The 25,490-nt window shown below is 48.2% G+C and overlaps 1 protein-coding gene across 3 annotated transcripts in view; it reads left to right on the top strand.

Moving 5' to 3' along the window:
- Nucleotides 1-25,490, top strand: part of LOC146801785 (E3 ubiquitin-protein ligase TTC3-like) — a 1,762,960-nt gene that overhangs the window by 974,147 nt on the left and 763,323 nt on the right. For all 3 annotated transcript variants that reach the window (XM_085621278.1, XM_085621277.1, XM_085621276.1), the window contains exon 32: nt 15,342-15,488. In XM_085621278.1, coding sequence (XP_085477404.1) covers nt 15,342-15,488 — 147 coding nt within the window. The remainder of the gene's footprint in view (nt 1-15,341; nt 15,489-25,490) is intronic.

The raw sequence follows: 25,490 nt of genomic DNA, 5'->3' as shown, positions 1-25,490 counted from the left end.
GGACCTGGCAGTGCAACTTCTACTCCTACCTACTTCCCCCTTTGCCCTGAGCAAGTGACCAGGAGCCCGGTTCCCACAGCAGCGTGGCCTGCTAGTCAGCAGCCACCAACCAAGGCCCCCCTGCCTCCTATAGGACAACATTGGGCCTAACTCACTCTGCACCCGGCCGCCCCAATGCCGCTGAGGGTGTAACAACTGTACCAACCTGACCCTGGGAGACCCCCGAGTCTGTGCCCAGAACCTTAACTCTGCCAGTCGAGTACTTACCCAAAAACCGATAACTCACTTTTCTTCCATAGGCTAACATTGACTGGTTTCTTCTGACATTTCTTCTAAGTGTGGAGTTTCTAAAATTTAAAATATTCACCTTAAATCAACCGACTAACAAAAACGGAAATACTCACCTGCTATTAGGAGAGATCCCAGTGCTGGATCTTGGTGCCCAGCACTGACCCTGAAAAGTACTCACAACCGTACTTACCACTAACCCAATTTTCTTCCATAGGAAATCATTGGCTGTTTTTCTGTGAAATTTCTTCTAAGTGTCGATTTTTGCAACTACAAATATTCTTTAAAAATCGTACCAACTGTGAAAACGTAATTACTTACCTGTTTTAGATAGAGGTCCCAGTACTGAGCCTAGGAGCCTAGCCCTGGATTACAAAAGTAACGAGAACGTACTTTACCCGTAACTTGAATTTTCTTCTATAGGAAACCATTGACTGTTTTTCTGTGAAAGTTTCGATTTTGCAAACTTATAAATATTCCTTAAAAATCGCCTGTATAACTAAAACGCAGTTTCTCAACTGCTTACAGGTGGTACACTAGTGCTGGATCTAGGATCCAACACTGACCTAGAAAAAGTAACCATAACCCCACTTACCTGCTAAGTGAATTTCCTTCCATAGGATAACATTGGTAATTTGATTAGAAAAAGTTTCTAAATGTCAACTTTTAAAATAGCAAAATATTGCTTAAAAATCACAACAGTAACTAAAACGAATTTACTCGCTTGTTTCCAAGAACTGTCCAAGGACTGAATCTAGGATCCAGTCCTGGAGTTAGAAAAGTAATCCTGAAAGTAATCTATTGCAAATAACTTAACATTCCCATTGAGCTCAATGTATTATTGTGTTTGAAATTGTGTTGCCTATTGCAACATAATTGTAACTATTATCTGCAAAAGTCAATTGCCTATTGCAAAGTATTTAACTAAAGCATCTCATTTTGAGAAAGTATATTTTGATACCTATTGTTGGCTCTAAAATAAAACAACCATATATTTTTTATACAAACCATTGGCCTAGAGTTCAGTTCTTGAGTGTGTGAGACCATTTGCTGACTGAGTGTGTACAACAAATGCTTTACACTGTCCTCTGATACTGCCTTACTTCTCGACCAAGCTACCACTTTAGAGAGTAAGGTTATATCTAACTTTAACCTCTGCCAAACCTCTGGGGACTGGGGACTCTCTACACACTGTACCTATTTGGGAACAGTATATACAGAGCCACTTTCTCACACTAAGGAGCCCCCCAGTACATGGGATCATACTTCCAACTCTGGAATCTGGGGTATGATTCCAAACATGACCTGGTTTGGTGCAGCCACTATAAAGTTAGACAACTAGTAATGACTGATGTCCACTATATGTATTAAAATGGCTGACCACACTTACAAAGCCTGGAGAATCCACTTTGGGGTTTGTAGGGGTGCCCTGCGGATGCAGGGGCCCCCTCACACTTATAACCATGCACTCTGCCTTCAGGACTGAAAGACCTGCCATAGGTTAGACTTATAGGTTTTAAGTGTGGTGACCTCCGGTAGAAGGAAACGTACATCTGTTGTGAGAGGTGCAAGCTCCAACTCACACAGGCTGCAATTGCAGGCCTGTAGTCACAATTTGAGTCGTCTCTCATGGGTGGCACAATACATGCTGCAGCCATGGGAGACCCCTTGTGTACCTATGGTCTGGGTACCTTAGTACCATATACTAGGGGCTTACAAGGGTACACCAGTAGCCAATTGTGGAGGTACCAAAGTACTTACCAGAGCCAATTTAGGGGAGATAGTACAGATGCTGAGGTCCTGATTAGCAGGAACCCAGCAGATTAGTAAAAAGAAAACACAGACTGACACCAGCAAGAAGTGGCGGTAACCATGAAAGCAGATCCTACTTTTCTACACTGGGAGTACCGGGGGTGGGGGTGTCCCCTAGGGAGCCCCCAGTTCATGGGATCATACTTCCAGCTATTGTGAATGCGTTGTCTCCCGTAGGAGTAACGTCCTTTACTCGGCACTCCGTTATTGTCAAGATTCAAATAATGGTAGTTCAATTGATGAAGTTTTCTTTAACAATTTATTTTCTGATTCAAATTGTAGACAATTTCATTAACATTCATACTATTTCCAGCATAGTATTGTTCATGGTAAAGTTCAAAATTCACTATATTTCAGCCCTATGCATTTCGGGCGAACCCTTCTTCAGGGGACTTACATTTCTGAAAGCAAAAAATATTGTATTCAAATAACCAGATACAACACATATGTCATCAAAACGTTGTAAATACGTATTACACTAGCACCCATTGTGATGGTAGAAAGAAAAGTTCGAAAGTTTGTAAACGGAAGAGTGCCGGACTGTGATGATTTTAACATTCATGTAATGAGATGTTAAGCCAGCAAATGAATTTATGTAACAACCAGTGACATGAACTGTAATTCAAAAGTGGAACTGAAATTTAGTGGTTATAGGACGAAAACGGTGTCCGACTATATAAAAAGTGTGTATGCATATTGGTATGCGCAGGTGAGTGTATGTAAACACGCTGTCAATGGAAGAAATCGTGGACTGTGACTGAAATTACTAAAAGTGTGGAACTGAACTCCTGTTTAAACGTCTCTATCTTGAACAGTAATGGCTCACTAATTTAACAACAATAATACATGGCTGTGCGAAAGATCAAAACTGACCTTTCAAAAAGCAAGCATCCTTTTCTGCCCGTCTGCCGTGGCAAACAATGATAATTTCTCTGGAAAAAAGAGAATGGTGCGAATAAGTAAACTGGATATACCAACGATTTTCGGAATTGTACGAGCCGCGTATGCGGTTATAAAAAAGTCTTACCGCGATCAAGTGTCAGTCGAGTGGAGTGGTAGAATCCAATTTAAAAACGTCGGAAGCGTTTGCTTCCTTGTATATTCGCGGTATCGTGAGTCACCCGTCACGTGATAATGAAAAGTGAAAAAAGACGATGTCAACGTGAATATGATGTAATCAATTCAAACGATGTTATAATTCAACGAAAATTGAGAGGTTATCTAATTAACCTATTCTATAACTATGGAAATGAATTGTAGTACCTATCATGAAGTTATGTTCTATAAATCTGGGTACCGATGTATCAATAAAGTTTTGAATGGTGAAAAAAAGTTTTGAGTGGTGAAAAAAGGCTGAAAAAAGGGAACCTTTAGCGATGTACGTGCTGTAAATCAATGTGTTAGCATTTATCACTCCACGGTCAAAATAGTAAATGTTGATCTTTGAGTGACTATAGAGAAGTTTAAGGAGCGGGAAAGGCATCCCATGTTCAATAAGGAATGATGTAACCAATGTATTGTGATCTTATTCCGAGGTAACGAAACGATGCTAAAAACAAAGCTTAATCGTTGAAACATGGAAAAGTGCATGTGTGTTACAGGGAAAATAATGGCATCTGTTATCATTGTGATCAGTATATTCCTTAACATTAATAAATGTATTCGAGGTACAAAAATGGTATACATGACATCATAGTCTCCTTACAAGAAACAGTGCAATTCAAACCGATCATTTAAACCTTTTGGTTGAAGCGTGTTAAGATGAGACATCCAGAATATTTCTCTTCTCAAAAGGTGTTGGGAATTGTCTCTTCCTGGGAGGATGTGTACCTGTTCTAGTATGCAAAATCGTAATTGACTGGGATTGTGATGATGTTCAGTAAAATGTGAGGCGACTGTGGATTTGGTGTTCTTGAGTCTTATGTTGCTTTTATGCTCGATAATCCTGGTCTTTAATTTTCTTTGCGTTTTACCCACATAAGGTAAGCCACATGGGCATTTCAATAAGTATATCACATTGCTGCTGTCGCATGTACCTGATACCCTTAGTTTGATTTTTGTTCCTTGTGAAGGATGCAATATTTCACTGCCCTGTATTATGGCGTTACAATTACTACAATTGTAGCATGGAATAGTTCCTCGGTATTTAACTGGGGTGGCTTCCTCTTTGGGTCTGAGCAATTCTTTGAGATTACGAGTGCGTTTGTACGCAAATCTTGGAGTGTTGTTGAATATTCCTCTAAATTCTTCTTCTTGTGTGAGTAATGTCCAGTGTTTCAATATGATCCTCTTAATGTTGAAACTTCTTGTAGAAAATTTGGAAACAAATACTGATCTTTGCGAATCGTTTTTGAGTTGAGTTGTCAGTAGCTGTTTGAAAGGTCAGTTTTGATCTTTCGCACAGCCATGTATTATTGTCGTTAAATTAGTGAGCCATTACTGTTCAAGATAGAGACGTTTAAACAGGAGTGCAGTTCCACACTTTTAGTAATTTCAGTCACAGTCCACGATTTCTTCCATTGACAGCGTGTTTACATACACTCACCTGCGCATACCAATATGCATACACACTTTTTATATAGTCGGACACCGTTTTCGTCCTATAACCACTAAATTTCAGTTCCACTTTTGAATTACAGTTCATGTCACTGGTTGTTACATAAATTCATTTGCTGGCTTAACATCTCATTACATGAATGTTAAAATCATCACAGTCCGGCACTCTTCCGTTTACAAACTTTCGAACTTTTCTTTCTACCATCACAATGGGTGCTAGTGTAATACGTATTTACAACGTTTTGATGACATATGTGTTGTATCTGGTTATTTGAATACAATATTTTTTGCTTTCAGAAATGTAAGTCCCCTGAAGAAGGGTTCGCCCGAAATGCATAGGGCTGAAATATAGTGAATTTTGAACTTTACCATGAACAATACTATGCTGGAAATAGTATGAATGTTAATGAAATTGTCTACAATTTGAATCAGAAAATAAATTGTTAAAGAAAACTTCATCAATTGAACTACCATTATTTGAATCTTGACAATAACGGAGTGCCGAGTAAAGGACGTTACTCCTACGGGAGACAACGCATTCACAATTGTAGTTTTTACCTCCTGGCTCAGGAGGTCATTTACCAGGCACCCTAAATAAATTCAACAGCTTTTACCACTAATACCAGGAGTGCGACGTTCCACAATCCATTTGGAGTTTCACATCATACTTCCAGCACCAGAATCGGTGTTGGGGTATGTTCCCAACATGTTTGATACCAAACATGACCAGGTTCGGTGCAGCCATTATATAGTTAGACATCTAGTAATGACTGATATCCATTTTATACCTTAAAATGGCTGACCGCACCTACAAAGCCTGCAGAATTAACTCTGGGGTTTGTAGGGGTGTCCTGCTCATGCTGGAGCACCCTCACACTTCTAGCCAAGCACCCTACCCTTAGGGGGTGACTTATGGATTTTATGTGCAGTGACCTCAGATGTAAGTAAACTTATATTTGCAATGGCAGGCCTGTAGTTACAGTTTGAGTTGTCCCTTATGAGTGGCATAATACATGCTTCAGCCCATGGGGGACCCCTGGTGTACCTATGCCATGGGTATCTCAGTACGATATACAAGGGACTTATAAGGGTACACCAGTAGTCAATTGTGGATGCACCAAAGTACTTACCAGAGCAAATTTAGGGGAGATAGTACAGATGCTGAGATCCTGATTAGCAGGAACCCAGCAGACTAAGTCAAAAACATACTAACACCAGGCAAAAAGTGGGCGTAACCATGAAAGCAGATTCTACTTTCCTACAGGCTCCGGCTCAGCATTCTGAAGAGCAAGAAACTTGTGTGACCCATTAATAAAGCCGTCGTAGTCTTCTGAGTGCATATCTGTATGCTCAAAAAAAGGATATAAGCATGTTGCACTTGGACATCAGATTTGGACAGTGACACCCCACTATTCTCGCCTTCTCTCAGTGTAAATTAAGATTAGGACTGTATGTAGAGGATGAGTTACACCAGACACTGGACTTTCCAGAGTCTTACAGTGCTTTATCCAAGCTTTTTTAACCCATTTTAGGTCTTGCGCCTAGCGTTGCCGTGAGCAGCATTGCTCTGCAGCGCGAGTCTTCTTGTACGGGGTTCCGAAAGCTTTCGCCGGCTGCCATTGGCTTTAGTGTGTGTTTTTTCTTTTTAAAAAGGCACGCAATTGGGTAAAGGCGGGCGCATGTCCCGCCTTTGCTCAGCCCATTCCCGTCGGTGTCTGGTGCGCGCATCAACACGGCACAGACGACAGGCTCCCTCGCCCCGTTCCTCTGTGGTGCGCGCGCACCACTAGTTTCGATTCCCGCTCCTCTGTGGTGCGCGCGCACCACTGGTTTAAATTGCGCTGTTCACCTTGTTTACAAAGCGAGAACACGCTCTCAAAAGTCGCTTTAGCAATGGGGGCGGGGCGAGGTGGTGTGCTTACGAAATGTGTAATCTGTGTTTTCCTCTGAAATGTGTCTGCGTTTTGAAAAGGTGAGAGGTTACCTGAATAATGATGATTTATTTTTTTTAAATGATGATGGATTCCTTTGGTGGGGTGGGGGTGCGCTCCCACCACGAATGTCTTCAGTCAATGCTGGTAACACGATAATGAATGCAGCTCCTGTTTCACGCCCCCGTCTGCCTCCTCGTGCACATGCTGGGGTGGGGGCAGGGGATACCTACAGAAGACTCTTCCCCACACTTGACGTGTTGTCACTTGACGGGCTCCCACGTGTTGTGAGCACCCATCTGCTTTTTTACATAGTATGGTTTTCCTTCAGTGACTCCGAGTCGCCCCTCTGTTCTGGCTCCACTTTTTCCAGCTTGTGTGATCCTCTACTTCAGAACCGATGTTTCACCAGAGGCTGCGGTAGAGTTTTCAGGGTGGGGTTGCAGAAATCAATACAAAGCGAGGTGAGGGGCCGCAAAACCATCTATGGCACCAATACTACAAATCCCAGAATACATCAGGATAATTGAAAGCCCAGTTATAGAACTGCATATTTCCCCTGGCATGTAGCAACTGGTTGCTCAACTGGATGTCGTTTGTTGCCCCCCTCATCGATAGGCTGGTGTCGGAGTGTCCACATCTGAAAAGACAAACAAGAAACAAATGGCTTCCTGTGAGGTTAAACTTGAAATGGGTATCGTGCTGTACAGTCGCTGGAGGTTTGGTTGAACTGTTGTATTATGGCACAGAATAATTATAGGGTCAATTTGAGCGGGTGCTGTCTCTTCTAACGTCTTTGGTGAGGCCCAGCACAGCGGCATCTTGATTATAGCTCCTATGGCTGGGTTGGTTTATCTATTGGCAGGGCCATTGGAATTATGTGATTGTGCGGCCACTGCAATTTTTGCATAGTTATTGATTTGCCACATTTGCCGCGTAATCCATCATCTGCCCATAATCTGCAGTTTCAAAAAAATGTTTCTAGCTCAAACCGGTCAAAAGTAAAAAAATAATAAATGCAGGGACACATGTTGCTGGGCAGTGGAAGCCCTTTGCTAATCCTGGACTGTTCATCTTTCTGTTGCTTATTGCTGTACGTGGGTTTTAAACTGTTAATAATGGGGTGCAACCATCGCCCATGCAAGTTTTAAACAAGCATTTGCAATGCAATAGGTCTCGCATTATTAAAGTTTGCGCTATTGGCATTGCTAATAATAATGCAACACCAATAGCTCAAACATTCAGTAATGCGAGACCTATTGCATTGCAAATGCTTGTTTCACTGGTAAACACTACAAAGCTGTGCAGCCTGAAGCAAGATCTTGTTCTCTGGATTGTCTCTGTTATGGCATTTCAAAGTCTATAGCCAAAAATTCCTAGTCACCTTCAAGTAGGTGAGAAGAGAAGAGGAGATAGAGGTAGGGTATTTAAAAAAAACTGTGTTAGTGTGTGCGCTTTAGCACACATATGTAGCAGCTGTCCTAAGTTAAATCATCCTGCAAATGAGGATTGAACCTTAATTGTGCGGAGGTCACCCACCTAAAGCACAGTTCAGAATTATCGGATATGATCTAGAATGAACAACACATTCATGATGGTTATGCCATATACCTTCTGGCATACCATTAAGATGGCATTGGGTAGAATGACCATTGGTGTGTCAAGTACAAGTAGGCATGGTTCATGTCAACCTGCCAAACGCCGTAGGTCCAGGAATAAGCTCTGGAACTCCCACTTGATAGAAAGTTAGTTAAGTCAGCTTCATGTGGTGACAAGGTTTCAGCCCAAAACCCTCATTTTCCTTGCCACAGAAATTAATTATAAGCGGTCAAGAACCGACATTGACATTTCTTGGATTCTCAACTAAACATTCTTTTTAGGAGAGGTCTGTGAGTAGCTGCAATAGTAACTATCACCAGAGAGAATCTATAGAAACAGAACTGGCGAACTAACTTTGCTGCTGCCACCTTCAGTTTTGATTGAGATGCAATACGTACCAGTGGAAGAAAATGAACAGGTGAGAGTTTCCCAGTATCTTCATGCCTGAAAAGAGGGTTACAGGGGAACCTCAAATTTGTTTGTGCTAGACTGCGTATCTGATAGAGACTACTATCCGCAGATTCCTTCAGGTAGAATTATCCCCAGGCTTGAGACTGGATCCGGAAACATTTTGCCACAGCATCCTTGCGTGCCGGGGGCGGGGCGACATCACGCGACTCCGCCCAGGCGTCGTCCGCGTACGTGACGTCAGCGAGGTCACATAAGACCTGCCCGGCTCGCCCACGTCAGTTTTTTCCTTTTCCGCGTGCAATGCGGATCCGTTCCTTGCTGTAGGCCTGTTTAAGGCCCTCTTTCTTCCATTCTTTTTTTGGTAGAAACAGTGTGCGAATGCCTTCGGGCTTTAAATCTTGCATATTTTGTGTGTGTCTTATGTCGGCGACAGACCCTCACCTCATTTGCATGTGGTGTTTGGGGGAGGATCACGGCTCCCCAGATTGTGCGGCGTGCCAAAAGTTGAAGCCGAAGTCGCGTCGGGAGCTCCGAATGAAAATTCTCTCGGCGCGTCTCTCCAGATCGACGTCCTCCCCTCGGTCTGCTGCGGCAGACGGCTTCAGGTCCGGCCGTGGTCGTCGTCCTCACCTTCCTCTGATGTCACGTGAGCGTCGCTCTCCGGTGGGTAAGTGTCGCAGTTCGTCCCCGGGAGCTGGTTTCCGGCCTACTGGGGGCGTGGACTCTCCGTGGGTAATGCGGCCCGCGAGTCGTCCTATCCACCGTTTCCCAGTGTTGGGGCATCGAGAGTCCAGATGGAGGCTTACACGGTGGCTTTGCAGGCCTCGCTAGCGTCTCCTCCTACTTCCCCTCCTGGGGCGTTGACGGATTCCTTGCCTTGCGCAGGGCCCTCCGCGCGCGCTGCCGGTGGCTCCGACGCTGACTGGGTCGGATCCAGGCTTGGAGGATGTGGTGCTGTTGGGGTGCGGCTCCTCTGGGGAACCTCCTTCAGGCCACGGTGTCTCTGCCTCGCCGCAAACCCCCACGGGGGTCCCTGTGGTGTCGCGGAAGGTCGCTGGGGCTCGGGTCGTATCCCCGAGCCTCTCTCGTTCTCTTGCCAGGGTGGTCCTGTCTAAGGCCGAGGTGACGCCGCTACGGCGCCGGCAGCAGCTGGACCGTGCGGACCCACAGGGGTCGGTGGACTCTTCTAGTCTTGCTCTGGGTCGAGGTCGATGGCGGACCCCTCGTCCCTCTCCGGGCCCCTCTCGTACCTCCTCGCAGGCGGCTGCCTCGTTGGAGGGTGAGTCGGAGGTTGCATTGTCCCTGGCGCCGCTTTAGGGGTTGCCCGGCGACCTTCGCCTCTTTCTGGGCTGCGGAGGGCTTCGGGCCCCTCCCCTGGCCCATCCCGTTCCCCCACGCAGGTGGTTGCCTCGGCGGGGGTCGGGCCGTCGCGGCGCCGCTCCGGGGCCGGTGCGGCTCCAGCTCTACTCCGGTCTCTGGTTCGGGGTGACTTGGAGGTCCCTTGCCCGCCTCAAGCAGCGGACTCCACGGCTCCGCGCAGGGGTCGTACAGCGGATTCGTCTTTGGATGCTCCTTCTTCTCCAGAGGCAGGCTGCATATTGGTATCGTCCTACCCGGAGACTGGTCGCGTGTGGTGTCCTTTCACCGGCGTCGCAGTGTGGCTCCCCCCACTTCCTGGGACAGGGGTGTCCATCGGAAGAGCGGCAGGTCCCTCATTCTTCGGCTCCTCCTGACTTCCAGGTCTGGCCCTTGCCCGCTCCTCTTGGCTTCGGTGACGGCCGCCTTAGTTTGCAGCCGTCGCCCACAGAGGAGCTGCTTTCTCCATCGGGGGGCCCTGCGGATGCGGGTGCGGCCTTCCAACACGCGGTGTCCACGGCTGTGGGCATCCTCCGCATGGGTGACCCAGTGGCTCACTTTCCGGCGGACCATCTGTTGGAGGTCCTCCACCAGGGCTCTGGTGGGAGGGAAATCTTGCTTCCCTTTGTAGGTTCGCTCCTTTCTGCCTTAATGGGGGCTTGGAGGCCTCCTGCCTCCGGGGGCCCGGTGCCTCCGCATCTTGTGCATTGGCACCTTCCGACGCCGCGTGACCCGGCCTGCCTGTCCATTCACCCCTCGGCCGCCAGTCCCCTTCTGCGGACTGCTGTTGTTTCATGCCCCGGCTGACTCTGCCATCCAGAGGCTCTTGGCAGGGCTCCGTCCACCACCTCCTCCGTCCCCTCCTCAGTTAGGGTTGCTTCTGGGCCTTCTTAGGCCGGCGGTTATGGTTGTGGAGTATGTTTTTCTTGCCGTTTACGTCCTTCCTTGGGACTTTGGCATTGTTGGATGCTGGACGGCCCCTCTGTTGTTGTGTGTGAGTTCTGCAGTAGTTGTTGCGCAGACTTGGCCCTGAGGTTGGGCCTTCTGCTTTGCTTGGGCTGCTGTCAAGCCTGTCTCGGGGTGCTTTTTTTCCCCGTGGTTCTTTTGTTTCTTCCTCTGCTGCGGAAGTTCTTCCATAGAGGGTTCCCATAAATTGGGACTATGGTAGCTGTCATATGGCTTGCGCTCTGCTGGAGGTTTCTGGTCGCCTTTGGGTACCTGTTCTCCATGGTGTTTACGTAGGTTGCCTTGCTTCCTGAGGTCGTCCTTGCGGCCACTCGTGGTGGTGGCCCGGGCGCCGCCTCCTCTCCCTGCTCCCGTTCTGCGGTCTGGGATGTCCCTGTGTCCTCCTTTGCCAGGCTTTTCCTACTTGGTCTTCCTGGGGACTCGGCCTATTCTTCAGGCTTCTGACCTTGACTGCCCGCATTGTTCTGGCTAGCGGGCTGCTCTCCATATGGTATGGGCTCGCCTTCTTCTCCTTGGTTTCCTTGGGCCCTCTAGGCTTCTTCTGTCTTCCTGTCATGGCAGTCGGCGGAAGCTATGTTGCCTTGTGGGGGGAGTGGGGTGCTTCGGCCTCTCCGTCCTTGCCCTTGGTTCCTCTGCTGTGAGCGTACAAGTCTCTTCAGCCTTCTTTTCCTCCTACGTCCCCTGGGGGTCGGTGGGGTTCCGCTTGTGGGGGTTCCCTTGGCCTGGCAGGGCACGGTTCTACCTGGTCTACAGATCTGGTCCCCTGTGGGGCCCTCTGTTCTGCTTTGGCTGGAGGGGTCCTTTTGCAGGCCCTCCTTCCCAGGTGTTATTGCTAGGGTATCTATTCTACGTGAAGGAATCTGCGGCTAGTAGTCTCTATCAGATGTACGAGTTACCTTCGGTAACGATGTATCTGGTAGAGAAGATTCTAGCCGCAGATTCCTTCACGGCCCGCCCTTCCTCCCCTATTCTGTGAGGACCCTTGGGTTGATCTTCGATACTCGCCTCCCGGTGGGGAGCTGTGTCTCCTGTGAGTGCCTTACTTGTTCTTGACGGGGGGCTCTGTCTGGGGACGGTTCATTCCTCCTTTGGAGGATGGTGCTCTGGTGCCTTGCTGCTCTGGCTACTCCAGGTTTAGGGGGGCTTGCTTTCTATCCCTATCCTCCCTTCCTTCCATTGCTAGCCTCTGATTCAAGGTCATCTGGCCTTGTCTTGCCCTTGTCCCTTATGGGTGGTTGCCCTCGAGGTTGGGGTGGCTTGGAGGTTGTTGTCCCTGTCTGTCTTGGGACTGGTCCCATTCCTTGCTCAGGATGGGGGGGGGAGGGGTGAGGGGGTGGTTTTCCTACGTGTGCCATGACTTTTATGCCTGTTCTTCCCTTCGGGGCACAGGGATGGGAGGTTGTCTATGTGCGGGCAGGGTGGCTGCGCAGGTTTCTGCTTGTTCTTCTTTCCCTGCCCTTGGGGTCTGCGGTGTTGGCACTACCCCGGTGGTGTAGTTAGTCACCGTCTCTTTCCAATTTTTCTGCTCTTCGCACACTGTTTCCATGCTCCCACAGTTTTTTATCTGGTGGTTCCGCGTTGTGGTGCGGAAAAGTTCTCCGAAGAAAACTGACGTGAGCGCGCCGGGGCGGGTCTTATGTGACCTCGCTGACGTCACATATGCGGACGACGCCTGGGCGGAGTTGTGTGATGTCGCCTCGCCCCCGGCGCGCTGGTTTGCTGTGGCAAATATTTTCCGGATCCAGTCTCACGCCGGGGGATAATTCTACGTGAAGGAATCTGCGGCTAGAATCATCTCTACCAGATACATCGTTACCGAAGGTAAGTAACTCATACTTCATTCTCCTTCCTCATCGTTGCCTCGTTTTCACCTCTGTATTATCATCATCCCTTATCTCCCAATCTTCTCTGGTTTTGGAGGTACTTCTGGTACAGAAGATGAAGGACAAAGGATAGAATCCATCATTCTCATTAGGCTTGATCTGAACTGAGAATTGTACTATTAAGCTCTGCACCATAGACAAGTTCACAGTAGGCCTCTACACCATTCACAACCTGCACACCTATAATGTACATTTTCTCATAGAAAAGTTCAAGATGCTCACACTGAGATTAGTTCTTTGCCATTTTGGAGGAGGTTAACTTGCTTTTCATCATTCCTTCTGATCATCCAAAAGCAGGGCTTGGCCCAGTCCAAGGTGCAGAAGGGCCTGTCTTGGCCTGAGTGCTTCACAAGCTGTGGGACAGTGTGTTGTGCTAAAAGTACAGCAGCCCCTTCCTATCCCCCAGCAGTGAGGCACACAGAAATCTGGGTTTGGGAGTCCTTGCACTCAGCAACAGTGTTCAGTGTGTTTTTGCTATATTATTTTAAGACAAATACCTACATATTGTTATGCAATACCTCAGTTTGCGGCAAGTTGAGTTCTGTATCAGGATAATGCACCACGCCTAGGCCTCTTCTTTGAATTCTGTTCTTTTAACAATGCGAAGTTGACGGCTGTTGCCCCATTTAGGCTAAGACAGCGAAGTATTGTTCTGTGCTGGAATCATTATTTTATTTCTTTTAATTGAACTGATACTCATTGGCTTATTTAGATAGCGTTGGAATGTCTCATTTTATTTTCATATTCTGCCTGTTTGTCATTAAGGTGAAAGCCTCCCTAATTCTGTGACAAGGGTGCAGTTCATATACGTTCCTCACTTGGTACGGCGTACCCTCTTCTGGAGTGGGTGCTACTCCTACAGGTAACCTTACCACAGTTTCAAAGTAGAGAGTCAACCACAACAAGGTGATCTCAGGATGCCTCTTGTCGGCTGAACTCCTGTGTGTAAATATATTATGCACATGTGGAACACCTAAATACATCTAGCAAAGCATTGGAAACAGGTGTATAAACAGCATTGCATGGCTCCTATCTTAACCTTTGTAATTTATGATTGATGGTAGGAGTGCCTTCCACCAGCTGGACCCAGAGGTGTATCTCTCACATCGTACTCCTCAAGACACGTATAGCGGTGTCCCTTGGGCACTAAAATGTTTTGTTCTTTGGATACCTCCATCGCTGACCACAGATCAAACAGTTTAGGGAGCACCCCACAAACATCTCACTGGCTCAAGGGGATCCATTCAGTCAATTTGTATCCTACTTGTTTGGCAGAAAAGAGTTTTTGTTTATAAGAAGCACCAGAGCCACATTTTACTCCTTACAATGTTTGAGTGGACACACCCAACTCCTTTGTAGACTGATCTAGGACTTTTGGTTTGAGGGCTTAGAAAAGGTGTATTTATTCATTTCATCCATATCTGGGAATTAAACACCAAAATATTTAGTTTGACTTCACTTGTAAATCCACTCCACAGAAATCTTTCCACAGTGAGGTGATGAACACATCTCTGTGTCTTACGGCTTCTGAAGATAGGAAATGTTTTGGTTTCATATTTGAAGGGGACTAAATAACTCTTTCCTTTAAAGATTAATTCCTTCTGGATTGATCTGATATCGAAGGTTATTTATAAGTAAGTGAGTTACATTTGGTATTTTTTATTTATGATGGATATACACTTCTGCTTCTCTTAATCATCGTCCGCATCCCTTCTCTGCTAATGTTAGTTGTAGATGCCATTTACTGTCTTTGGGCCTGATTTAGAAATTGCCATCAGAAACCCACTACCAACAGCCGTCAGTGTTAAAGAATCAGACCCCCGCCCTATTTAGGACCAATAGTCTGATATTTTTGTTCTTTTTCATTTAGTTGCCGCCAGAAAAACCCTTGCAGTCTAGAACTGTAACGGAAGAAAAATAACTTCCACACCCTAGAAGAAAGGTTCCGGGTGCAATGGTCGTTTATGTTCTTGTGTTTCAAAAACAACTCCCACTTTGGAAGTTGGGTTTGGGAAACAAAAAGGGTTGATGAGCAGCCGCCTGAAACATGGCGGCTATTAACCAAGCTTTCAGGTCCCTTAGAGGAGCTGCCATAAACGCAGGTCGTCTGAAGGAACAGAGATTTATGTAGGGACGGCGGAAATCTCAATATATGGTGCTCAGGACTCAAGCCATGTTTATCCTTAGCCCTGGGAAGGGTTTCACATAAGGAGTCCGTGGAAAGTTGCAATTTCAAAGAACATTAGTGAAGATAAGTAACGTATTCTTCTGTTCATTAAAAGCAGCTGAATTGATTATAGCATATTCTAAATGCTAGCGTCCACTAACTTAATTGTGTGGGATTTGAAAGCATCTCACTGGCTTGACTTGATAGTCGTTAATGACATTTAACTTTTTTTGTATGATCATTGAAAATAAACTAACCCATTGAGTGTGTGCACAAGAATGCATCAGTATTTTGAAATGTTTCAAAACATGTGTTTGGTTTATATTGTTGATTTAATTATCCATTCATTTCTGTGTATTTTTTTCTTCACAGAGATTCCAATGAACCTGTTGAAGTTCTGGAAAATATTCATGATCAGGTGGCTGAATTTGAGTCCACATATGAAGATATCTCAAGGAGTAATTTTTACTCAAAGATAATGGATAATAAAGCAGTCCTAACACGGGAGAGTTTATACGAGTATGTGTCAACTGTTGTAGTTCTAAACTATATCATAAATGACATTTGATCAAAACTAATCGGTACATATGATAATCTCTCAAAGAAGTACCTATCAAGAGATTGGGAATTCTTAAACATGTTTCTTGAACCCGAATGCATTGAAATATTTACGAAAACTTTAAGCAGATGGCTTAAGTTGGCAAATGCGGTTATAAAACATGTCTTGCCTGTGAAGATTTTCTTGGTTGCCGATATATATTTTATGTGATAGAAGTGTGATGCTATAATACCTCATCTTCATAGTAGGAATACTTTGAAAGAAAAAAAGGTTAAGATGTAGGCAACATGATTAACACTGGAGGAGGGTTCCATAAGATCAATAAGAACATTCATTCATAGGCTGAATAGTAATGGCTTTTGTAGAGTAGAAATAGTGTTTTGAGCCCCAGTAGGATGTACAGAACAAGTACAGCATGGAATCAGCAGTCCAAGCTTGCTTCACAATGTAAACATATACAGCTTAGGCAGCAGCAGTGCAATTTTTTCTCACGCAAAGGAGGCGTATAGCAGGGCAGCAGCAATGGAAGCTTATTTCACACACCTTAAAGGTATAAGACTGCACAAGTAGTGCATGTTGTCGTTGCACAGAGCACGTAAATGAACCCCAGCTTCCTCATAAGGACAGGGCTGGCAGCATCAATGCAAGTGCCTTTCAAACAGAAAACGTACCAGGCAAGAAAAACCTGTGCAAGCTTCTGACATATCTTACACATACAGCATGGATTGCCCTCAATGAACTAAACCCTACTTTTGATTTAGAGTCTCTGTTGCATCCTTGGGTTGAGCCCTGCTTCCCATCTGTGTACGTCGGTCGCAAGCTACCATTGCATTATTGGATTGAACTACACTTTCCTTCCGATTGTGGTTCTGTTCGGTTTTGTCCACAATTTGAAATCCTGTTGCAAGTGTATGTCGATGGACCCGAAAGTTAGCAGGAAGCAAAAGTTCTGTATTGTTAGGATGGATAAGATCTACAAACTTTGTACTACGAGCTAGCCTTGACACTAAGGATTGTGTAGACTGGGCCATGGACACCGAATGTGATGATTAGACATCACACCTTGATGTGTGTGACTGGGAGTGGTGAAGAGGATGGGGCTGTAATCCTCAAGGAGCATCAGCTACACATCTACCAGTTGAACCTTCATGCCATGTGATTGGTTCTCAAAGCCTTCCAACTGGCCATCAAGGAAAGGCTGATCTTCCTGGACAGCATAACCCCCATGTGGCGCAGCAGTAAGCAGGGCAATATGGAGGTCATGGATGTTGTGCGTAGAGGCACTATTATTAAGTGCACAGTTAATTAAAACCTTTGCATGAAGTACCAATGTTTAAGAACTTTCCAAAAAGAGCGACATAAAAGAATAATTGTAAAAGACGACATGTTATGAGCGATATATAAATTACTGGGGTACTAAAATGTATTTTCAGAGTCTACGTGTCATTATAATGAATTTCAGCTACTGTCCCTTGTATTGCTCCGGACTGCAGCCATTCACTACTGCGCTGCCATTGTTCATGTTAAATTACTAAAATCATTTAGTTTTGGTGGGGGCTCAATTTTAGGGCCCACTTGTAGACTTTAGCAGCGGCACTACACCTTTGGAAGTGGTTGCATCAGCAGGGGACCTTCCTGGTGTTGAACCACCTGGCAGAATGTTCTAGAAGAATAATTGAGAAGACATCTGCTGGCAGACCATGGGTACCATCTTCATCCAAGGGCGGCACAGGACATCTGCGACCATTGTATATGGATCTGATCACCATTGCCTATATGGATCTGAACACCATTTCCAAGAACAAACAGTGTAGAGAATATTGCACGCTAGAGTTTCCACCATCTTTTTCTGTAGGAGACTTATTCCATCTGCTGTGGGGCACAGGCCTTCTGCATGGACGTCCGCCGCTACATCTCCTGTCTCGAGTTCTGACAAAGGTCAGTACAGACTTTACATTAGTCATGTTGATATCCACTCATGGGTTTGGAAGAGTGTGTTTCCCCAATCTCCTGAGCCTGAGCACCTGTCCTCAAATCAGTCTAATCCTTCTGGAGAACCCTCTGTCTTTGCAAAAGAGCAGGGTTTGCAAACAAATGTATTCACCTACATGATTTGAGATTGATTGGTGTCAACTGAGTAGTTTTGGTTTGCTGTCTAAAATGGTGGATGTGAGCCTCGAAGCCAGGTATCCCTTGACCAAATCTTTTTTTTCTGGAAGCTGAGTAAAGGTTCTGGCCTAATTTGGGACCACCATCTTGAGCTCTTGCAGGCCAATATATCAGATGGTTTATTGTTTGACTCCTGAAAGGTTTGATGCCTATATTTCCTCAGAGGCCCTGCATTATGGTTCAATGAGACCTTGACTTGCTTCTCACATTTCCTATGTGTACAGGGTTTGAGCTGTTGCATGTCTGTTCCCTCGAGCTCCTAGCCCTCAAAATGGTATTCCTTATTGCAATTACTTCTGTGTGCTGTGTCAGTGAACTGCTGGAGCTGTGAGTGCAGCCTCCATACACCACATTCTTTCCTGACCAGTTTATACTGAGGGTCTGGACTGGCTGTATTTCCAATATTGTGTTGCCTTTCCATGTGGGGCAGTCTTTCACCCTTTTTGTGTTTTCTATCTGCTACATCCCGCAAAAGAGCTGGAGAGGCTCCATTGACTTTATCCCAAGAGAGCTTTAAGCTTTTATAGTGAACACATGAAGAAGTATGATGTTGACAGTCGTCACTTTGTGGGGTTTATCTGAAAGAGACACGTTAGTGATAGATTCCTTACCTTAGAATATCCCCAGGCATCAGACTGGATCCGGAAAGTTTTCGTCAGCAGTACCCCTGCGTGTTGGAAGGTGGCATTGTGCGGTTCCGCGTCGGTTGCAGGCGTCATAAGCGCCGAGATGATGTCACGGAGACTACTTAGGCGTTCCCCATGCTCGCTGACGTCAGTACTTTCTTTTTCCTCGCCAGCAAGCGCAGATCCGGTTAGAGCACGTACCCTAGTCACTTTTTGACAAAACTTTTGAGACTTTTTGTCTTCCATTTTTGAGTCTTTGACTCCCGGTGCCACGTAGGGATGCCTGGATTTGAATCCTGCGGGGCCTGTCGCCCCATGGCGTCTGTCTCTACTGTCTGGAGTGCGACCATGACTCCCGGTCATGTACCGACTGTCTGGCCATGGCTCCGAAGCCCTTGCGGGGGCGGTCCCGTAAGCTACTGGAGGCCCGGCAGTCGTCCTGCGCCGTTCGAGGTCCAGGGGTCGCTCGAGAATTCGCTCGCGGAGCCATCGTCATCGCTCCCCTGGATTGACGTCTTGCCACTCGGATTTGGGTAAGAGACGTCATAAGAAGTCGAAGGAGCGTTTCTCCGATGTCCCCTCGTCAGTCTCCAGACGCGGACGAGGGGGCCAGGGGTACCACCCCAGCAGCTCCTTTGGAGCCTGTGAGTCCCGCGACCTACCCACCTTATCCGGGTCCGTCGGCGATTCCTGTCCAGGTGCAAGATTTTCTTGCAGCCATGGACCGCCTCTTCAGGCCTCCGGCTCCCGCACCTTTTGGCCCGTGGTCCCAGTTGAGGGCCCTCCCTTGCATCGGGCTCCTGCTGGCGTGCCTTCGGGCCCTGCGGTCCCCGTTGAGGGCCCTCCCTTGCTGCCGGCTCCGCTGCCGGTGGCTCTGGCCCCGGAGCAGCAGGGACCTCCACCACTGGCTTTTGCCCTAGCGCCACAGGGACCCGTTCGTTCCACCTCCACCCTTGCCCGGGTTCCCGGACAATTTTGCTCCTGGTTGGGACCCTAATTGGGACACGGAGCCGGACCGGTGCCGTTCGACCATTTGCATTCCCCTGTTCCCCCCCACCACCACAGCCTGTTCCACGGGCAGTGGAAGAAGGGGGCGACTGGGAGGGGTCTGAGGACCCTCTCACACGGCTGTGCGGGTCAAAGCAGGAATGGACGGAAGAGCTAGAGGATGCGGGTGGCCTTGACCTCTCCTCTGACCCTGGTTTTCTTTCTCCTCCTGCTGTGGCTATGGAGGAGGGCGCCACATACACTATGGTACTCCATAGAGCAGCTGAGGCCCTTGACCTGCCTACAGTGACCCTCAAGACTAACCTCCTCGCTGAAGTACTTCAGCCGCCACCACGCTCTTCGGAGCCCCTGCTTCCGTTCAATGGGGCATTACCTGACGTCTTGATGGGCACCTGGTCTAGATCGGCCACGTGGGTTCCCGTGGATAAGTATGTGGCCCGGCGCCATCGCCCGGTCTTCGGGTGACCCTGCTTTTCTGTCCTCCCTCCCAACCCTGGAGAGCCTGGTCCTCCAGGCCTCCACTTCGCCAAGTCACATTCCCTGCCGCTACGCCAGATAGGAATCCTAAAAGCTGGGACAGTTCGGCAAGAAACTGTTCATCTGCCAGCTTAGGGCTGCGGTTGGTGAACACCGCATGCCTCTTGGGCCACTATTCCCATGCTGTGTGGGACACGGTTGAGCAGGTGCTGCCTCAGTGTCTGAAGGGGGCTTGGACAATGCTTTCCCAAGCTGTTGCTGACTGAGGGGAAAGATGCAGCACAGTTCGCCATTAGGTGTGGACTAGCTACCGTGGACTCACTGGGTAGGGCGATTTCCACAACAGTGGCCATCCATCGTAACGCCTGGTTGCGGTCCACTGGTTTTTCAGGGGCTGTACAAAGTTCCCGTATGGACATGCCCTTTGATGGTACTCGCCCGTTTGGTGATAAGGCGTATAATGTGCTGGGGCGTTCTAAGGACTCCCGGGCATCTCGCCCAAAGTGGCTACTCCCTCCCCTTTGAGACTGCCCCTCCAGCCATGCCATCTCAGTTCCACCGCATGTCGGGGGACCTTTTTGCGCTTCTCCAGCAAGGAGTCACGGCTGTCCTGGCCATCGAGCATGTTCCTGGGCCAGAAGTGGGATGTGGTTGTTATTCCCTCTACTTCTGGTCCCCAATAAGGAAACAGGGGGCCTGTGTGAGAAGTTGGCCTGATGTATGATGTCACTAGTTCTAGTGTACACCTTATATCAGTCCAAACAACCCTTATGGTGATTGGTTGTAAAGTCAACCTTATAGACCAGCTATCCTAGTGGTAGCATGGACAAGAGCAGTCTTAGGCTAAACTCTGAATGCCATGTGAAGCCAGCTGTGATACCATATATAATCCCTTGAATACCAAATGAAAGGACACCACAACAGATATATATATAAAATAAAGTGTATTTATTCTAGTCAAACCCTCAGCACTCTTTATGAGATTCGAGGTAAGTACAACACAGTCTTATTCAAGCATACATTAAGTCACACAGGTAAGTAATACAGTTAGGCCCTAGGGGCCACGCAAACCATATACTAAAGAAGTGGTATAAGGACCACTGTCACGGAAATAGAATAGGCCTAGGCCTAGGGAATCGCTGGGGCTACACTACACTAGCAACAGTTAGGAAGTGAGAGGCCCACGGGATTCAGGTGCAGAGTGGAAACACTCACGCGTAATGCGTAAAAGTCGATAGAATTACTAGCAGTTAGAAATTAACAGTTTAAGGACACTTCTGAAGCAGCTAGAGAGTCGAGACTCGGAAACTAGACCTTAGGATAGTCACTACCCTTGTGAGCACCGAAGTACCCAAGTTACCTAGCCCACAGGCTGCGGGTGCATAGGTGTGAACTTGCGTCTGGTTTCGTCGTGGACTTCTATGGATGCCTGAAGGAAAGTTGCTGACAGGCAGTCAGTGAAGAGTGTCCGGTGGATCCCAAGGTTGGGATCAAGAAGAGAGGATATCTGCAAGCAGAAGGGACAGAGTCAAGGTCACTAGCCAGTGACCACGTGGAACCAGGAAGGAACCAGGCGATGTCGTGAAGATTGCAGGTGAAGGGTGAAGCTTGTCGCTGCAGCCACGGGTACCAGGAGACATCGAGGACGACCAGGACCAGGAGGCGAGCTGTCCCATGAAGGCTCTTGCTGTCGGCGGCGGCGAAGTCGAACTAGGACTCACCAAGCCTTGGCAAGCGGAACCCACGAAGAACGGAGGACTTGCTTCTGGTGCAGACCAGGAAGGTCTGGGGTGCTTCTCTTTTGCAAAGAAGCGGGAGCTAGTCTGGAGGAGCCAAACCAGCAGTGAAGATTTCAAGGTGTGTCGTCACAAACGCCGCTAGCCAACGGGCAAGCAACCGGACAGACGTGGCAAGCAGGAAAATGCAGAAGGGCCCCACGCAGGACTCGTGGAGAGTGGGGGGCTGATCTTCGGTGCAGATGGTGCTTGGGGTTGGGGCTTCTCAATCCCCGGTGCACAACTTCGAGGGTGCCTCAGAAGCTGCGCTGGAAGATACTCGCCACTTTTCCCAGGTAGCCGGTCCCACGTCTCTCGTCGCCTCCACGGATCTCAGCTCGGCTGTGGATGTGGATCAGGGTCGGAGAAGTCTGGAAGTCAAGGCTCTGGTCGGGCTCTGCAGTCGGTCCCTCGTAGAACTTCAGCAAAGCAAAGGGTAGTCTCTTGATGGTGCCTGTTTGCACAGGGTAGCCACTCCTTGGCCACAAGGGAGATTCTTCAGTCTTCTTCTTTCGTCGAATGTCGAAGGTCCAGAGTTTCTGTTCAAGTTGCAGGTTCAGGATAATCTAATCTCCTGGGGCCCAGCTACCACTCTTATACTAATCTGGGGGGCTGGGTTGCCTGCTAGGTCACGCCTTATGGGTGGGACCTGGGAGGGGGGTGGTTACACCCCCTTCCCTTTGTCCAGTTTCGCGCCAGGACTGGGGCTGGAGTGCCCCAGCACCGGTTTGAACTGGACTATGCATGGAGCACCTTGTGTGCCCCAGGCAGTGTCTCGTTTCATTCATCCCTCCCTGCCCCAATACACTAAGGCCTGTCTGGGGTGGTGCTCGCACCTCCCAAGGCAGGAAACCTATTGTCCAAGCCTCCCTTGCCGGGATCACTCCCAGCAGCAGGAGGTCAGACTTGTGTCGCGGCAGCAGCATCCATTTTGTGATGCTGGGGCTCTGGTTAACTTTAACCGGGTAAGTAGGTTACAACATGTCTTCTCCCTCTAGAAGGGAGGGATAATATCCTCATCCCCAGAAATGGGATTGGGGTATTATTCCAAAGTGTTAGACACCTTACACGACATGTTTTGATAAAGCCAAACCATAGTTACCATAACCGTTTAAGATTATAAGGCACTTTAAGAGTATATGGTAGGCTATATCATAGAACAGCTATAAGGAAATGGTTCCGAAAGCTGCAGACAGGCTCAGCTCATGCTAGAGCACCATCTCACATGTTACCAAGCACTCTGCCTCAGGATTGTTCAGGCCTGCCATAGGAGTGGCTGATAGGTACACATGTGTCTATATGTAAGATAGGTATAGGAATACTACACCTAAGCAAGGAGTGATTACACAACCTTGCCCCAGCTGAGTGATCAGCCAGTTGTGTCATAATGGAAGGCCAGGCCAGGGGTGGCATAATACATGCTGCAGCCCCTGGTAGGCCTAGGGTACACCTATGCCCTGGGTACCTAAGGTACACTGTACAGGGGCCAATAAGGTGATCCTATCCAAATGGGTTATGCACCTAAAGTTCATAGTATCAATTTAGAAAGGGAGCAGTTCAAGATGTTGACTCTGGCTCAGCTGCCCTCGACCCTGGAGATTGGATCATAGCGTTGCACTTGCAGGACACATATTTTAATATCCCCGTCCTGCCGGCCCACCAGCATTACCTGCGGTTCACAGTAGGCGTAGAGCACTTTCAGTTTGCCGTGCTCCCCTTTGGACTTACCAGTGCCCCTCGGGTGTTCACAAAAGGGATAGCGGTAGTCGCAGCTCATCTGCACAGCTCAGGGGTTCCGGTCTTCCCCTATCTCGATGACTGGTTGTTGAAGGCGGGTTCGCCTCAGGCAGTCGTCTCCCACCTCCAGGCTACGGCCGACCTCCTGCATTTGCTGGGGTTCTCCATCATCCTGCCGAAGTCACTCCTGAGTTCCTCTGAGACGCTCCCCTTCATCGGAGCAGTTCTGGATTCAACGCAGTTTCGGGTTTATCCTCCCACGCATCGAATCCGGGATATTCAGGCTATGATTCCAATCTTCCGGCCTCTCTCCCGGGGTTCAGTCAGGATAACCCTCCGGACCTAGGGGACTCCTGTATCCTGCTTGTGCACCATGCCAGGTGGCATATGTGGGCTCTGCAGCGGGACCTGAAATTCTAGTGGGCACAGCATCTGGGCAATTTGGCCGATCACTTCCAGATCTCGGAGGGCGCTGCACTACAATTGCAATGGTGGCTCACGCATCGCGATTGGGTCAATGGCCCTTCCCTCTGTCCGGGGAAGTGTAGTGCAGGTGTTCACAGACAACACCACCACCATGTGGTATTGCAACAAACTGGGAGGGGTGGGCTCGTGGACCCTATATCCGGAGGCTCTCCGCCTCGTTACATGGCTGGAAAATCAAGGCATTCCCTTGGTGGTTCACCACCTGGCAGGTTTTCTGAACGCCAGAGCGGAAGAAGTCAGCTGCCGGTGCATAATGGTTCACGAATGGCGTCTTTCACTCGGAGGTGGCGCACGGTCTCTTTCTGCAGCGGGGAGAGCCTTGGTTAGATCTCTTAGCCACTGAAGAGAATGCGCAATGTCATAGATTATACGTGTTGGAATTTCCGAGGCGGCACTCGCTCGGCGACGCTTTTCATCACAAGTGGAGCTGCGGTCTGTTGTACACCTTTCTCCCTATACCACTTCTGCCCAAAGTGCTGAAGAAGATTCGGCGCGACCAGGCCCAAGTCATCCTTGTGGCTCCGGATTGGGCATCCCGTGCGACTCAGCATGGCGATCACTCCCCCGATTCGACTGCCTCTTTGGGAGGATCTTCTGTCGCGGCAACAGGGGACGGTCCTCCATCCGATCCTGTCCAGCCTCCATCTCCATGCGTGGAGGTTGAGCGGCGACTGTTGACATCTTTCAACCTTCCTTCCGAGGTCTGTGACATTATTCTGGCAACCAGACTTCCTTCCACTGAAATGGTATAGCCCTGCAGGTGGGAAAAAAATGTATGACATGGTGCACAGCAAAGACTGTGGATCCCCTTGCTGCCCCTCTTTCCGAGGTCCTTCTGTTACTTCTCTCTTTGGCCCAGCAGGGCTCTGCTCTGGGCACTATCAAAGGTTATCTCTCTGCCATTTCCGCCTTTCTGCTGCTTCCATATCAGCCTTTTCTTTTTAAGTCCCCAATTGTTAATCGCTTCCTGAAAGGCATTACACACACATTTCCTCCTGTGTCCTTACTAATGCCTCAATGGGACTTAAATCTTGTATAGACTTATCTGAAGTGTGCTCCCTTTGAGCCACTTAATAACTGTCCTTTCCGTCTTCTCACTATGAAGACGGCTTTCCTGGTAGCTATCACCTCTGCCAGAAGAGGGAGTGAGCTTCAGGCTCTTTCTTCTAAACCTCCTTTTCTCTCTGTTCATCTGGACAGAGTGGTTTTAAGGACTCGTCCTTCTTTCTTGCCAAGGTTGTCACGCCCTTCCACTTCGGGCAGACCATCACTTTGCCCACCTTCTTTCCGCCTCCGCATCCTTCAAAGAAGAGAGGCTCTATCGTCTGGACACAAAATGTGCGCTCTCGTTCTATCTGAAGCGCACACAGCGGTTCCGGGTGGTTGACCAACTTTTGATTGGCTACGTGAGCGCCCAATAAGGTCGAGCCGTGCTCAAACTGACCATCTCTCTGTGGGTCATTCTCTGCATCACAGCCTGTTACTCGTTGGCTAGAAGGAGCCTCCTGTGGGGATGCTTGCCCATTCCACCATGGCAACCGCAGCCACTACTGCTTTGGGACGCGGCGTTCCCTTGCAGGACATCTGTCAGGCAGCTACGTGGGGCTCGCTGCACACTTTTACCAAGCACTGCTGCCTCGACAGCAGAGTCCGGAGAGACGGCTTCTTTGGCCGTTTGGTTCTC

This window comes from Triturus cristatus, chromosome 8, assembly GCF_964204655.1.
Source record: "Triturus cristatus chromosome 8, aTriCri1.1, whole genome shotgun sequence".
In the NCBI taxonomy this organism is placed as follows: Eukaryota; Metazoa; Chordata; class Amphibia; order Caudata; family Salamandridae; genus Triturus; species Triturus cristatus.
This window is presented reverse-complemented; position numbering and strand designations above follow the sequence as displayed.